The sequence below is a fragment of the Sturnira hondurensis genome, unplaced genomic scaffold (assembly GCF_014824575.4).
Source record: "Sturnira hondurensis isolate 20B ecotype Veracruz unplaced genomic scaffold, ASM1482457v3 Scaffold0004322, whole genome shotgun sequence".
Lineage (NCBI taxonomy): Eukaryota > Metazoa > Chordata > Mammalia > Chiroptera > Phyllostomidae > Sturnira > Sturnira hondurensis.
This window is the reverse complement of record NW_028076953.1, coordinates 2,380,817-2,393,064: the sequence shown is the minus strand read 5'-3', so window position 1 is coordinate 2,393,064 and position 12,248 is coordinate 2,380,817. Positions and strand designations below refer to the sequence as shown.

At 43.5% G+C, this 12,248-nt stretch overlaps 1 protein-coding gene across 2 annotated transcripts in view; it reads left to right on the top strand.

Annotated features, from left to right (window-relative positions):
• The window catches only part of TGFBR3 (transforming growth factor beta receptor 3), a 195,278-nt gene that overhangs the window by 120,676 nt on the left and 62,354 nt on the right, over positions 1-12,248 (top strand). For both annotated transcript variants that reach the window (XM_037045478.1, XM_037045477.1), the window contains exon 4: positions 1,415-1,552. In XM_037045478.1, coding sequence (XP_036901373.1) covers positions 1,415-1,552 — 138 coding nt within the window. The remainder of the gene's footprint in view (positions 1-1,414; positions 1,553-12,248) is intronic.

Sequence of the window (12,248 nt, the reverse complement as noted above, 5' to 3'; positions counted from 1 at the left end):
AGCCACTCCAATGATAACAGGTAAAGATACAGCAGGATCACAGCGGGCCAGCAGTCCCTGGGGAGGTGTGAAGTGTCAAGCTTTGAATGCTCTGTCACTGATGATTATATAGATTCCAGGCACGGGTCTTCCAGGGGTGTCCAACCCACGGGCCAAGGGCCACATCTCGGCCCAAGGTGTCTGTGAATGGGGACCAACACAAAATTGTAAATTTACTTAAACCCTTATGAGATTTTTTTGTGATTACATGTCACAATGTATTTAATGTGTGGCCCAAGACAACTCTTCTTCTTCCAGTGTGGCCCAGAGACGCCAAAAGGTTGGAGAGCCCTGATAGGCCATTTAATCCTCACAGGGTTATGGCTGAGATGTGCTATTATTCCCAGCGTGTCACTCAGTTTGTCTTTTCAGCTGACGTCCTTTTTGTGTGTTTTCCCTCCCTTATCACTTTATGCTACTCTTTGGTGAATTCAGTTTGTTTAAACACGTGATCCTTGAGTCTTACCTCAGCACCCGGCACAGAAAACCAGTGTGAGACATGCTTATGTGAAAGTATCTCTTCAGGATTTCTGCATCGACCCTTTTGCTTTCCCGTGTCTGTGTTGACTGGCCTTGTGCTCCAGGAGGATGCTGTTGAACCCAGCACGTCCAGCTCTGCTCACAGGTGCTTTCTGATGATGCTAACAAGGACATTGGCAGCCTACAGTAGTCTTGATCAGCTGTCAACGTGGCCATAGTTTTCATGTCCAGATCCTGGTTTTCTAACCTGCTTTTTCTTTTTCCTCCCCCCCCCCCCCCCGCCGTTGGACTGGGGCTCTATACCACCAGGCTCTATTCTCTGCATTCTTTGTGCTTCTTTCTTTGGAAACCCCCTTCAAGCTAATAGCTGGGATGATGAAAGCACTGGCAACCCCTTTGCCTGAGCTTTCGACACTTTCCTTGGCAGATTCACTTAACTTTATGGAGGTTGGAGCTTACCTGGAAGAAAAGAAAGTCATTCTCTGGCATCCAGAGGGGTGACCTGCCCTGGGGGGTTCTGGACTCCAGTTTTCAGTTTAGTCGTTTGACTTAAAGGATGAGGCAGCCCTAAAGGAAGGTGACTTTTTTTCTGCCTTTGCCAACTTCAGAAACAGTGTGTTCTGTTTACTTGTGTTCCACTATTACTGGGAGCTGACTCATGTTTCAGCTGAAATTAGTGTGGGTTAAACCGTACGACATAGCCATTTTTGTAGTGAAAAATGCTCAAATATTGGCAATCTCATCTGATTTAACCTAATATATCTTATCTTTGAGTCTATACTAGTTTATAGCTTGTTTGTCTTAATGCTGAGCTTTGAAAAAGTATTCCAGATGCTATGCTAAGTGATTTCAGTGGAAAGCCATTTCTAAGATTTCTCTGTACTGTGCTTTCTAGGTCACTCTGCACCTCAATCCCATCTCCTCAGTCCACATTCACCACAAGCCTGTTGTGTTCCTGCTCAACTCCCCAAAGCCCCTTATCTGGCATCTGAAGACAGAGCGGCTTGCAATTGGTGTCTCCCGACTTTTTTTGGTAAGTGTTTGAAACCCTCCCACAGTGATCTTCAGCACAGAGATACAGAGACACTACAACTTTGCAAGGCATTTTCACTGTAATAATACCAGAGTTCCACAGTGTGTTAAATTTGGAGTGTGCTCTTAATGAGGTTTGGATGGCACAGATAAGCATTCACAGACAGCAAACACCACTCATGCCTTCTTCTGTGGATGCAGCGTCCAGTCTGGTTTGCATGTTACTGTGGGACCTGCGGTCATCCTCTGTGTGGCCTGCGCTTTGGTCTCAGCTGGGACACCCTCCCCCCACTGCCTGGTGGCAGCACGAGCAATGTAAACATTGTCAATAGCCACTAGGTGTGTGGTCTCTGACCACAAGCTAAATAATGCGAAAACCCCTTCTGTTTGTATATAACGGGCTGGGCCTCTTTTCTGATACGAGGATCTGTTTGTTGAGAAAGTGACACAGTGAGCTCCAAAATGAAAACATTTGTATTTTATAAAAAGGCTGGAACCTAGCACTTGTGGAAAGATCCAAATATTACCTACTATTTGTAAATCATGTCCTTTTGAGTTTGCCAGAACATTCAAGTTTGCTAGTTGTGGAGAAATTGATGGGTTGTTTGGATGGATTTTTGGGGTATGATATCATGTCTAATGATGAGCAACATTGCACTTCACAGTGGAGCTCACATTATCTGTTGCTAAAGCTACATGCTAACGTCGTCAAGTGCAGAGCCTTGGGCTTTTAGATCTCTCTTGCCCACAAGCATTCAGAATAAGAAGTGGCCTCAGTTAATAATGCTTCTCTTGCATGATGGATAAATTTTCCCCAACTAATTACTCTTAATCCAGATCTGTAGTTTCTTGTCAAAGTTGATTGTGCAAGAGTGTCATCAATGCGTGCTACACCTAGTGGAGGTGGAGGGAATTTGAGGAACAATATATTTGCATAGTCTCTAGTCACTTATTGATAACACATGAAAAAGCAATAATTAAAGGTAGTGCAGATACCCAGTAATACATTAACCAGGGCATCAAAATGAACATCAACATGGTATAGATGGGTTCTGTGTGCCTCTACATGTGATAACCTGAGAGCAAACACAGCATCACTTATGTAGTTTGAACCTGATCATGAGGAAACGTTGGAGAAAACCAAACTGAGTGCCATTCTAAGAAACAGCTGGCCTGTGCTCTTCAAAAAAGTTAGTCATGAAAGACAGAGAGAGGCTGGGAAGCCATTCCAGATCAAAGGAGACTCAAAAGACCATGTGATCCTGAACTGGATCCTGTCAGGTAGGGAGGAGGCCATTGCTGTAAAAGACATTGTCAGGATAATAGGCAAAATGGAAATTGGGCTTACAGATTAAAGTGTTGCATCAGTGTTGTATTTCTTAAATTTCATAATTGCATTATTGTTACCTAAGAGATTATGCTTCTTAGGAGACCTAATACACTTGAGTATTAAGGGAGAAAGGGCCAAATAATTTAGAAAAACATACGATGTGCAGATAAGACGAAAAAGCAAATATGGCAACAGGTTGAAAACTGGAAAATGTAGTTAAAGGGTAAGTAAGAATTCTTTGTACTATATTTGCAACTTTGTAAATGTGACTTAATTTCAAAATAAAATAACTAAAAGTATAGTTACTAGGTAGGAGTTACTGTTAATTTAAATGGTAGCCTTTTTGAGAATTAAACTCGTTACTTCTAAATTTAAAAGGCCAGGAGTCCGAGTTGTTGTTATTCGTATCCCTAGCACATTTGTTTGGCACTTGTTATTACAGTAGGCTCTCGGATGCTTGTTTAATTCTCACAATAGCTCTGTGTGATGTGGGCACTCACCCCATTTTACAGATGCATTTACACATGAGAAACGAAGACCTACAGAGGCTAATTAAGCAGTGACCTAAATCTGTCAGCTCATTACTGGCAGAGCTGGGACTCCGAGAGTCCCGGGACTGAGACAGGACTAACTCTACACACTCTTCACGGTAAATTGGCTCCCTTCATGCTCATGTTCACTGTCAGTCTTCTGTACATGTAGGTATTTGTGATGGTACGACTACTGACCATGACCGTAAGGTCACATGTAGCCCTTATAAAGCAGATCTGTGCTATCCACAACAGTAGGCACTAGCTGTGTATGGCTGTTTAAATGTAAAGTAGCTAAAGTCAGAAATACAGTTTCTAGGTGCACAAGCCACGTTTCAGGGGCTCCACAGCTACATGAAGCCAGGGACTACCACACAGGGCAGCCTATGAAGAGGTTGTAAATGAAGACTTTGCCTACCCTGGTTTGAACCCAAGCAGTAACCTGAAGCAAATTATTTAACTTTTCTAAGCCTGACTTTCCTCAGTTGTAATATAGAAATAATAACAGTCCCTATGTCATGGGGTTACTATCTTGATTAAATGAGACTGCATATAAAATGATTAGTACAGCGCCTGGCACCAATAACTTCACTGACCTTACCTGCCATTTGTTGGTATTTGTTGATAGTCGTGGTAAAGAGCACTTGGGAAGGGTGCTGAATTTACATTTTTAACTGGCGCGTGTAGCTGGGCTAGCCCCAGATTGAGAGGGGTTCCCGTTTCTCTGGCTGTGGGTGCAGAGGAGAAGTGTGGGCCACATACATCGCAGCTGCACTGGTCTCTTTCTGTATTTCTTCTTTCACCTGTCACTCTCGGGGTTTGGAAGGAAGGTGTTGTGTTCCTAGCTATTATTTATCTGCTTTCATTTTGTTTAAGATCTAGGAAGAACTGCCTCTTGGCCATCCGTTTAAGACACACTAACAATGGAAAAAAGAAAAGGAGACAGTTTCCGTAAACAAATTAACATCAACCCTGTTTGGAGTTAATCCCCTGTAAAGGAGATTGCAGACCAAGGGATGAACCTAGAATTACCGATGAGGGAAAGTTAGCATTGGAAAAAGCCAGTGGATTTAAATTCTGGGACATCTGAACTCTGCCTTGTGGTCCGGCAGGCTTTCCTTTGGGGGAGATGGTTTTCTCCCATTCATACATTTCCTCCTGTCCCAGAAGAGATGGAACATCTGTTGTACATTCTGGTTCTCAGATCGGCCGGAGATGACAAGTGATGTGAGATCTGCCACAAGCGGGGCAGCTCTCCCTGACGGAGAGAGTGCTGAGGTGAGCGGGCAAGGCCTTCACAGCCCGCAGGGAGTGTTGGGGTCTGCTGGTCCCCTCAGCAGCCATTGCAGTGGCAGGGTTGCTCCTGGAGAGGGAATCGGTGGTGTGTTCTGTTGACCTATTCATAGTAGTTGAGTTAAGAGATAACGGAATTATTTTGCATTAAGCGCTTCATCTGAACATTTCAGAAAGCTCATGGAATCTTTGGAAACTAAAACTTAGTTGTTTTCATCACTGCCTTCTCCACAGTTAGAGTCCTTAGAGGATCTAAGGAGAGATGATGGGTCTCTTGACGCTCAGTTTAAGATGGAGGTGTCCTTGCGTCCTCCCTGATATGCTAAGAATTTGCATGACTGTCTTGAAGCTGCTTTACTTTCTAGGTAGAGTTACAGTACTTTACCAGTTTTTTTTTTTTTAAGTAGGGTGGTAAGAAAAGTTCAAATATTGGCAGCTACTCATCCATCAAGGTGATTTTTTAATTGAAGTTGAATGTTTGCGTTGTTATAACTCCCAAACATGAAGAGGAAACCTTTCACAATTAGTTAGTAGGGACTGATGTTACTCAGAATGTTGCAGCCACCCACGAGGGTGACTAAAAACATTACATAGCAGGTCCTCAAACAGCGTTGTTTTGTTCAACATCATTTTGTTATTACTGTTAAGAAGAGGGGGAAAAAGTGGATTCCCAGCCAGGGCCACTGTCTGTGTGGAGTTTGCGCATTCTCCCCAGGTCTGTGGGTTTTCTCCTGGGACTCAGGTTTCCTCCCACGTCCCAGAGCTGTGTGTGCTGGTTTCACTGGAGTGTCTACATGGTCCCAGTCAGAGTGAGTGTGGGCACGGGGGGCCTGGGAAGGAAGGGCAGCCTCTCCAGGGAGGCCCCCCACCTTACACTGTGAGCTGCTGAGATAGGCGCTGGCTACCTTCAACTCTGATGAGGAGTAAGTACGTAGGAAAAGAATTTTCTTACTGTTTTTTTGTTAATCTTCCTTAAATGTATTATTGCTCACATTTATTTCAGTGGTTAATATACAAATGTTTTTGCATCTTTATTTAGAAGTTTGGTGATGTTTATACTGCCACAGGAACTTAACTCTTGTTTATATCAATTAGCCTGTGGTAAAATCGGTTTCATTATATGTTGTTTTGCTTAGAGTCACTGTTTTCAAGAACCTGTCAATGACATTCTGTGAGGCTTTACTATACTTTAATACTGTCTAATAAAGGGGTCTTTTTTCCTGTCAGATTATTCCAGTCCTTCTCATGATTCTACAGTGCAGGCAGGAAGGGCGTGCCAGGCAGGGGACAGCGGTACTGAGTGTCCTCTGCAGGTGCAGTCCCCTATCCAGTTGTTCTGGAAACCTGGGAAGTGGGAAGACATGACATGAGGCTGTTCCAGCCTGAGTGTCAAATAGTCACACACACACAATTTGTCACTGCTTTGTAGTTGTTCTTTTTTGGGGTGTATGGATGGCCCAGAAGATATGGGGTAGGTTAGAGTTGTTCCTCAGTGCAATCAGAAATAAAAGGAATCCTACCCTTTCAGTCCCTCATGCTGAAATTATAAGTAAAACTCTGTTAGGAGAATCACCTCAGGTTGTTTTTATTTATGTAATAATTTCCACTTTGAAGGAAAAGTAGGACACCTCACCTGGGCAATAGATGTCTGAACTTTCAACTTGCGTTTGCCAAAAACAGATGGAGAAGAGCCACAGTACTAGGTTGTCTTTAAAAATATGCTGCAATTTGAATAGACACTTCTCCAAAGAGAAAGTACAGATGGCCAAAACGTGCATAAAAAGAGGCTCAGTATCATTAGTCACCAGAAAAATGCAAATTTAAAACCGCAATGAGATGCCACTTCACACCCACTGGGATGGCTGTGATAAAAAAGGCAGACAATAGCAAGTTTTGTTGAGGCTGTGAGGAAATTGGAACCCACACACATTGCTGGTGGGTATGTAAAATGCAGCTTTGGAAAACAATTGGGCACAACATATGTCCACAGCAAAACTTGTCTGCAGATGTCCACAGCAACGTTATTCATAATAATTAAAAAAGTACAAATAGCCCCAAATGTCTGTCAACTGATTGAGGGGTTTTTAAAAAGTGGTATATTCATACAATGGAATATTACTTGGCCATTAAAAGAATGAAGTAGTGATACATAGCACAGTATGGATGAACCTTGAAAACGTTATAAATGAAAGAAGCCAGATACAAAAGGCCGTGTAGTGTGTGATTCCATTTACATGAAGTGTCCCAAATGGTCGAATCCATAGAGACAGAAAGTAAATGAGCAGTTGCCAAAGGCTGGTGGGAGGAGAGAATTGGGAATGACTATTAATGGCATAGACTTTCTTTTGGGGTTGGAAAAAAAATGTTCTGGTACCAGATAGTAGTTAGTTAGTGCAGTTGTGAACATTACTACATTGTTCATATACTAAACACCACTGTACAGCTTTTTAGGGTGAATATTATGATATTTCAATAAAGTAAATTAAAGGGTGAATTGTAATTATGTTATATTTATGTAATTTATATGATATAATTATAAGGGTGGATTATATCCCAATAAAGCTGTTAGAAAAAACCTTGCTGCAGCACAGTTTTTAAAAGGGTTGGTATTAAGATCGATGAACTATATTCTAAAATCTTTTTACTTTATTCTATGTATCTATTTGATTTTTTTTTGAGGGGGAAAAATCCCCCTTATTTTGTGTTCCAAACAAGAACACATTCTCCTTTATGGTCTACAGACTTGGAGTCCCGAGACAAGCAGAAATTGTCAAGATGAGACCCTGGTGCCTGGCTTCTAATAACAGCATGTCTAGTCCAGAGCTCTTGGCCAGCCGGCCAGTGTCAGGGCTGGATGCTCTAATTACTCATAAGGAAAGAAGGTGTCTCAGATTAGGAAAGTCTCAAGACATAAGCAGCAACTTCTTCCAACCTCATTTACTCTTGGAATTACTGTGCTGTGGTTTATTTTTTCCAGCCATTTGTCATTAAAACCAGAAAGAAATGAATGTGTGTGTGTTTGTGTTTGTTTGGAGTAATGGAGAGGAAGGGGTGTTAGTCTTCAAGGCAGGGAGTCCAGATTTAACAAAGATAAAGGGTGACCAGTTCATTTGAATTTCAGATAATCTACAAATAGTTTTTTTTAGGATGCCCATGTGATATTTGGGGCACACTTCTACTGAAAAATGACTCATTGTTTATCTGAAATTCAAATGCAATTAGGTGTCCCATAGTTCATCTGGCATCTCTACTCAGAAGTAACTCCCATTTTTGTCTCTAGTTAACACCCCGGCTTGGGTATCAGGAGGCCCGGGGACTGGTGTTGGTTCTGCCAGGAACTAGTTATACGTCACTGGACAGAATCATGTAACTACTAGGGCCTTAGTTTTCTCATCTCTAAAGTGAGGAGGTAGTAGTACCAGCCAGTCTCCAAACTACCTCTCAGCTTTCAAACTCTGATTTTGTGATAATACAACTGTTAGATATTGCATCCCGATTTAATTAGAAACAGAAAATGGTAATCTGAACATTGCCTCTTCAGGAAATCCAAGTAAATATCAGGGCATGGCAGTTGAAATATATGAGAGAAACCAAACTCTATGCTATTGGCTTAGGATTACAAACAACCCAAAATTTAATCCTAATGAAAAATGTAAATTAATACCAGGAACATGCTTAATATTTAAAACCTAGTTTTGTGTTTCTGAGAATAGGGGAGGGATGGGTGAAGAGGCTGAAGTTGCCAAAATCTGGTTTATTCTTTTTACTTAAAGTTGCGGGGGAAAGGTCCAAGTATTTTGGGCCTCTGCCACCAAACCACAGGCAGTTCTCTCGTCCGCACTGCAGTTTGGATGACTGACAAGGCTCAGTGAAAAACAAGTGCTGTTTGTTTTCCTGTGCNACATGCTTAATATTTAAAACCTAGTTTTGTGTTTCTGAGAATAGGGGAGGGATGGGTGAAGAGGCTGAAGTTGCCAAAATCTGGTTTATTCTTTTTACTTAAAGTTGCGGGGGAAAGGTCCAAGTATTTTGGGCCTCTGCCACCAAACCACAGGCAGTTCTCTCGTCCACACTGCAGTTTGGATGGCTGACAAGGCTCAGTGAAAAACAAGTGCTGTTTGTTTTCCTGTGCCCAGTATTTAACTGGAAATCAGAAGGCAAAGTTTCCAATCAGTTGTTAAATAGCCCCAGATGTGTGCTTAGCTGTGCTCTAGGAAGGGACAGGCACAGGCTGTACCACAGCGCATGTCCAGTCATTCTTTTCGCGAGTCCAGGAGATGTGTAATTGAGGGTTGGGGTGTCCAGAAGTGCCCTATGAATAACTCAGACATTCAAGTTTGCTTGTGCAGGAGGGAACTGTAAAAAAATTTCTGTATTCTCTACTGCATTGCGTTTTTTAAAATCTGGAAATGATTTTTTTTTCTTTTCTAATTTTCTGCCCTGCCCTTGTTTGGTAGTTCTTTCCACATTTAGAAAAAAATGACATTGGCATACTTGGTGTGCTGGTCCGTGTGTCTACTTGTTAGTTCACCTGACACTCAATGTTTAGTGCCTGAAGGATGCTGGGAACTGCGCCAAGCGCGGGATCCAGAGAGACGTGGGGGGGTTGCCTGCCCTCATGGAGCTTTCGGTTCATTGTCACAGAGCAATTGCACTTCATGGTAACAAATACCATTGTTGGGTCCTGAAAATTGGAGGAAATGAGAGTCCTTGTATTCCAAGTACAATTAAGGCAGCTTCCTCTGTGAGGCTGACGCGGCAGCAGATGGGTCAGGGCTGCAGAAATAAAAACGCAGCCTTTTTGCTCGACTGCAGGTGTCGCCGTGTCTTCTAGGGTCTGGATTCTCTTGGGAATCCAGAACCACTTTGGATTCTCCAGTGAGGTCTGTCCCCAGCTAAGTTTTCTTTTAAAAGCAGATTAAATAATTAAATATTTCAAGATTAGTTTCTCTTTTTTCCTTTTTTAAAATGTCTCTTGTGGAATGACTCACTGTGCCCCGTGGGATATTCCAAGTGGTTGTGTACTGTGCAGTTTTGTTCCAGAGGTTGCTTATCTGTTGGTTTTGTGGCTTGTCTATAAGAGTCCTAATTATAAGGGACTTGAGCCTCTCATGAGCTGGGGTCAGTCAACTACCATATTTCCTAGGAAGGAGTTTCTGGTCCTTTTGTGGTGAGAGCTCTCCGTAAATGTCACTGTGGCAATTAGAGCCTTGGACAGAGTCCAGTTTCAGCTGGTAATCCTGGTTCAGAAAGACCTTTTGAAAGACTTCGTGGGATTTATCCTGACTCCCGGGTTAAGGCTGGTGAATGTGGCCAGAGCGTCCAGTGAGCAGCCCCAGGCCTCTGGAGGCTTGTGGGTATATTCTTCCTGATCAAGACATCCTGTCCTGAGGGCCCCGGCAGGCGTAGACTTTTCCTGGCTCTGCGGGACTTGCTGTGTGTCATGTCTGTGTGCAGGCATGGGCCCCAGCCCTGTGAAGGCTGTGCTTTCATTCAGCAAATTGAGGTCAAACAAACTCCGTTTGACTGAGGGGGGAAGATTGGTGTTTCTTCGTTTAGAATCCCATGACATCCTTTAGGGTTTTACTGTCTAAGGCTACTCTGGTAATCTAATGAATCTGCCCTTTTCATAGATTGGGCGATTATATCAAATGTTACATCTCTGACGCTCTTGATTAACGGGGTGGGAGACCTCCAGAGAGCTATTTGGAAGAGAAAGCAAGTGTTTTGTTAAGGGAGGTTGCAGAATACTTTTTTGCATCATGAGAGGGAGGAAAAATATCTGTCTCTTAGGAGATGATGGTGAAGCTGATTTGAGCGCTGGCGGCTGTGCCATGGTTCTCTCATAAGCTGCAAACCGTAAGGCTGTAGTGAAGGGTTCCCCAAAGGTGGCCCACATTCCCCATCTCTGGAAGGGACTGCAGGATGGCCCAGCTCCTGCCTGGGCACAGAGGCACTGCGTTTGTTTGAGGCAGCCCAGCCCTGGCGCTCTAGCCAGTCCCCCATCACCTAACTCCTGGGCTTGGAAGCAGATTTCTGCAGGGGAGGAAGGAAGCCCCGTTAGCATTTTTTATTTCTCTGTTCAGGTTACAATTTGTATCCCAAGATCTGCGTTTGCTCTTCTCCCTAACATCCTATGCCCTGATGGCCTGCGATATTTGTTGCACATTTGGGCTTTTCATGTCACTGGTAGTCCTCCTTGTTCTGCTCCTGCTTTGTCCTGTTTGGGTGGTGAGTGGCACAGCTGGGATGCTGGGATGCTGGGACCCAGGGTGTACCTGGAAGTCAGGGGCTTATCCATCTGGCATCTTTGGCAAAAGCCCATAGGGGTTATGCCCATTTGATCAGTAGCCTTTCTGTGTTGATCACAGGGAGCTGGTTCTGGGGAGTCTACAGTTTCAGGAGGGTGCAAGGTGCGGCATGATATTCAGAGCTTCTGTTTGGAGCCAATGCTGCTCTAGCCCTTGAAAACACGGTTCATATATATGCTTTCCTAGCAGTGTGGACCAGAAGGTTATGGTCCCACAACAGCGAGGAATGAACTGGGGCCTGTCAACCTGGCTCCGTCAGAAAACTCTGTGACCCGAGGTGGGGATGTGTATACATGTATGTGTGTATTTAACAAACAGCATGTGCCATGTGCTAGCACTCTTCTAAGCACGTTACTTATGTTATTTAATCTTCAGAAGAAGCCAATGAAATAGGTATTCTTGTTATCCTCATTTGATGATGAGGAAACTGACAGAAAGAAAGGTTAAGTCAACTTGTACATGGTCACACACCTAGTGAATGGTGTCTATAATCCACGTAAAGTGCTTAGAATAGGCACATCCTAAGTGCTCAACATGTGTTAGTTGTAGTAATAATGATTTTTTTTAAATGATGGGAATGAGTAGTTTGGACTAGATTTCCCCTACTTTCTCCTTCTACGTCACACATCCCAGATTTCGATCCTGGGATTGAATAAAGTTATGCTTTGAAGAACAGCAAGTAGGTGTAGCCAGGGATAGTGGGTCTTAACTGTTCACTGTTGTCGGGCACAGGGTTCTCCATTTGCAGAGGAAACACTTCGGTTAATGCTTGTCCCCGAGACCTAGATGTGGGAGGTGGTCCCGATCACATCTGACTGTGCGTAACCACAGAATCCTAGACACCACTGGAAGCTTCAGACACAGTGTCAGCAGTTGCTCTACCCGTGGCTAGAAGTTAGCCACCGTGGCTGCCGCCTTAAAAATAGCATAGTATTCTCAAAGTGATTGAACTCCCAGGTGTTTTGGGTCCATTTTCCCTTTGCTTGGAGCCTGTGCCATTATCCCTGAGTCACAGATAGTGCAAGGGAGGTAATTGGGTGACCTCTTGAGGGACAGATCTAATCCAGGTGCCCCATATTTTACAGAAGTATAACTGGAGAACTCACTGGGGACAGTCACACGCTGCCTGATTTAGGGCATGACTGTGATGTCATCTGCAACCCTGATCTCCATCCTGGAGCCACTAGTGACTGTCCCACGGACAGGGCTTCAGAACTCAACTCTAGCCACATG